A 1,999-nucleotide genomic window follows, 5' to 3' on the forward strand; every position below is an offset into this window, starting at 1 on the left:
TTTCAGGGCTGTAGCATTGTTTTATATTCATGGGCATCTCTTTCTTTAAGTTGGGGGAAGTTTTCTCTATAATTTTGTTGAAGTTATATACTGGCCCTTTAAATTGAAAATCTTCATTCTCATCTATATGTATTATTTTTAGGTATGGTCTTCTCATTGTGTCCTGAATTTTCTGGATGTTTTTGGTTAGGGTCTTTTTGAATTTTGCATTTTCTTTGATTATTGTGTGAATGTTTTCTATAGAATCTTTTGCACCTGAGATTCTCTCTTCCATCTCTTGTATTTTTTTGAGGATCTATGGCTCCTGATTTCTTTCCTAGGATGTCTATGTCAAGAGTTGTCTCACTTTGTGATGTTTTTATTGTTTCTACTTTTATATTTAGATCCAGGGTGGTCTTGTTCAATTCCTTCACCCGTTTGGTTGTGTTCTCCTGTAATTCTTTAAGGGATTTTGATGTTTCCTTTTTAATGGTTTCTATGTGTTTAACTGCATTCTCCTGTATTTATTTATGGGAATTATTAATGTCTTTCTTAAAATCCTCTACCTGCCTCCTGAGATATGATATAAATCTGAATCTTGCTTTTCTCGAATATTGATGTATCCAGGACTTGCTGTGGTGGGAGTAATGGGTTCTGATAATGCCAAGACGTCTTGGTTTCTGTTGGTAAGTTAGTAGCATTTGCATTTTCCAATCTGGTAATCTCTGGTGTAAGATATTCTTGGTGTCTCTGTCTGGAGCTTGTTCCCACTATGAGTCAGTAAGCCTATGTCTGGGAGACTAGCTCTCTACTGGCAAGATCAGTGAACAGAGGCCTGCGGAACATTTTCACCTCCTGGGTGCATATGTAGGCTCATAGGACCTCGTACCAGTTTCTTTGCTGTTTCTGCAGCCTGTGCTCTCCTGAGAGGACCTACCTTAGAGAGTCACCAGAGAGAAAATAGCTATCTTCTCTGAGCTTGTTCAACTTTTATATTCATATAATTTCATACACTAAAACTATCATTAGTGAATATTTAATACTAAATATAGCTGAGCATCCAATATCTAATGTTGAATACTTAATTGTGGCAAAACATACAAAATATCCTTTGGGAATTAAGCATAGTATCATTCCAAAGAGTGCAAAAAAGCTCTTTAAAAATATTTCTTGTGTTTTTATTTGTTTGTTTGTTTATTACAGGTCTGAACATCACACCCTTCTAAAGATTAATCGATACTTTGGGGACTTATGCAGTCATTTATTAAGCAGAAAGGACATCATGGAGTTCTTAAAAAATGAGAACTTTGACCTTGTACTTCTTGATTCAGTAGACATCTGTGCTTTGCTGACTGTTGAAAAGCTTGGGAAACGATTTGTGTCCTTTCTTTCAGTGCAATTTAGTTTGATGGACTCTGAGTTACCAAGTGTCCCCTTGTCCTATGCTCCAGTGTATGGTTCTGTTCTTCCTGACCAAATGGACTTCTGGGGCCGAGTAAAGAACTTTCTGATGTACTTTCATTTCTCCATGAAGCAAAGGAAAATGTTTTCTCAATTTGACAGCACTATCCAAGATCATTTTGCAGAAGGCTCTCGGCCAGAGTTGTCTGAACTTCTACTGAAAGCTGAGCTGTGGTTTGTCAACTCTGACTTTGCCTTGGAATTTGCTCGTCCCCTATTTCCCAACACAGTCTATGTGGGAGGTTTACTGGACAAACCTGTTCAGCCAATACCCCAAGTAAGTGACATATTAGCTCTCACTTTATATTGTATTCAGAGACCTACAATAGTCAGTGGGAGTTGTCATTTGGGAGAAATGTCCTGAAAGGAAGTACCTTAAGGTAAGTTAGATATTTGCATCTTATATTTTTAGGGCTGTGTAAGAACAGTGTAAGAATGCTTCCTGCTGAGTTTGAGGACCAGGTTATATGGTAAGAGGTATGTGTTTCTTTTGTTCCTCTATAGTTCTTGATTGGTAGAATGAATATTTTTAGTTAGTATTGATATTTCCAATTGAATT

General features: G+C 37.0%; 1 protein-coding gene across 1 annotated transcript in view; it reads left to right on the forward strand.

The window, feature by feature from the left end:
• Positions 1-1,999, forward strand: part of LOC110314683 (UDP-glucuronosyltransferase 3A2-like) — a gene marked incomplete at its 3' end in the record, with an annotated part of 26,444 nt that overhangs the window by 12,839 nt on the left and 11,606 nt on the right. The window contains exon 4 of the mRNA XM_021188925.2: positions 1,183-1,717. Within this exon, the coding sequence (XP_021044584.1) occupies positions 1,183-1,717 (535 nt within the window). The remainder of the gene's footprint in view (positions 1-1,182; positions 1,718-1,999) is intronic.

This window comes from Mus pahari, unplaced genomic scaffold (assembly GCF_900095145.1).
Source record: "Mus pahari unplaced genomic scaffold, PAHARI_EIJ_v1.1 scaffold_11015_1, whole genome shotgun sequence".
Classification (NCBI taxonomy): domain Eukaryota; kingdom Metazoa; phylum Chordata; class Mammalia; order Rodentia; family Muridae; genus Mus; species Mus pahari.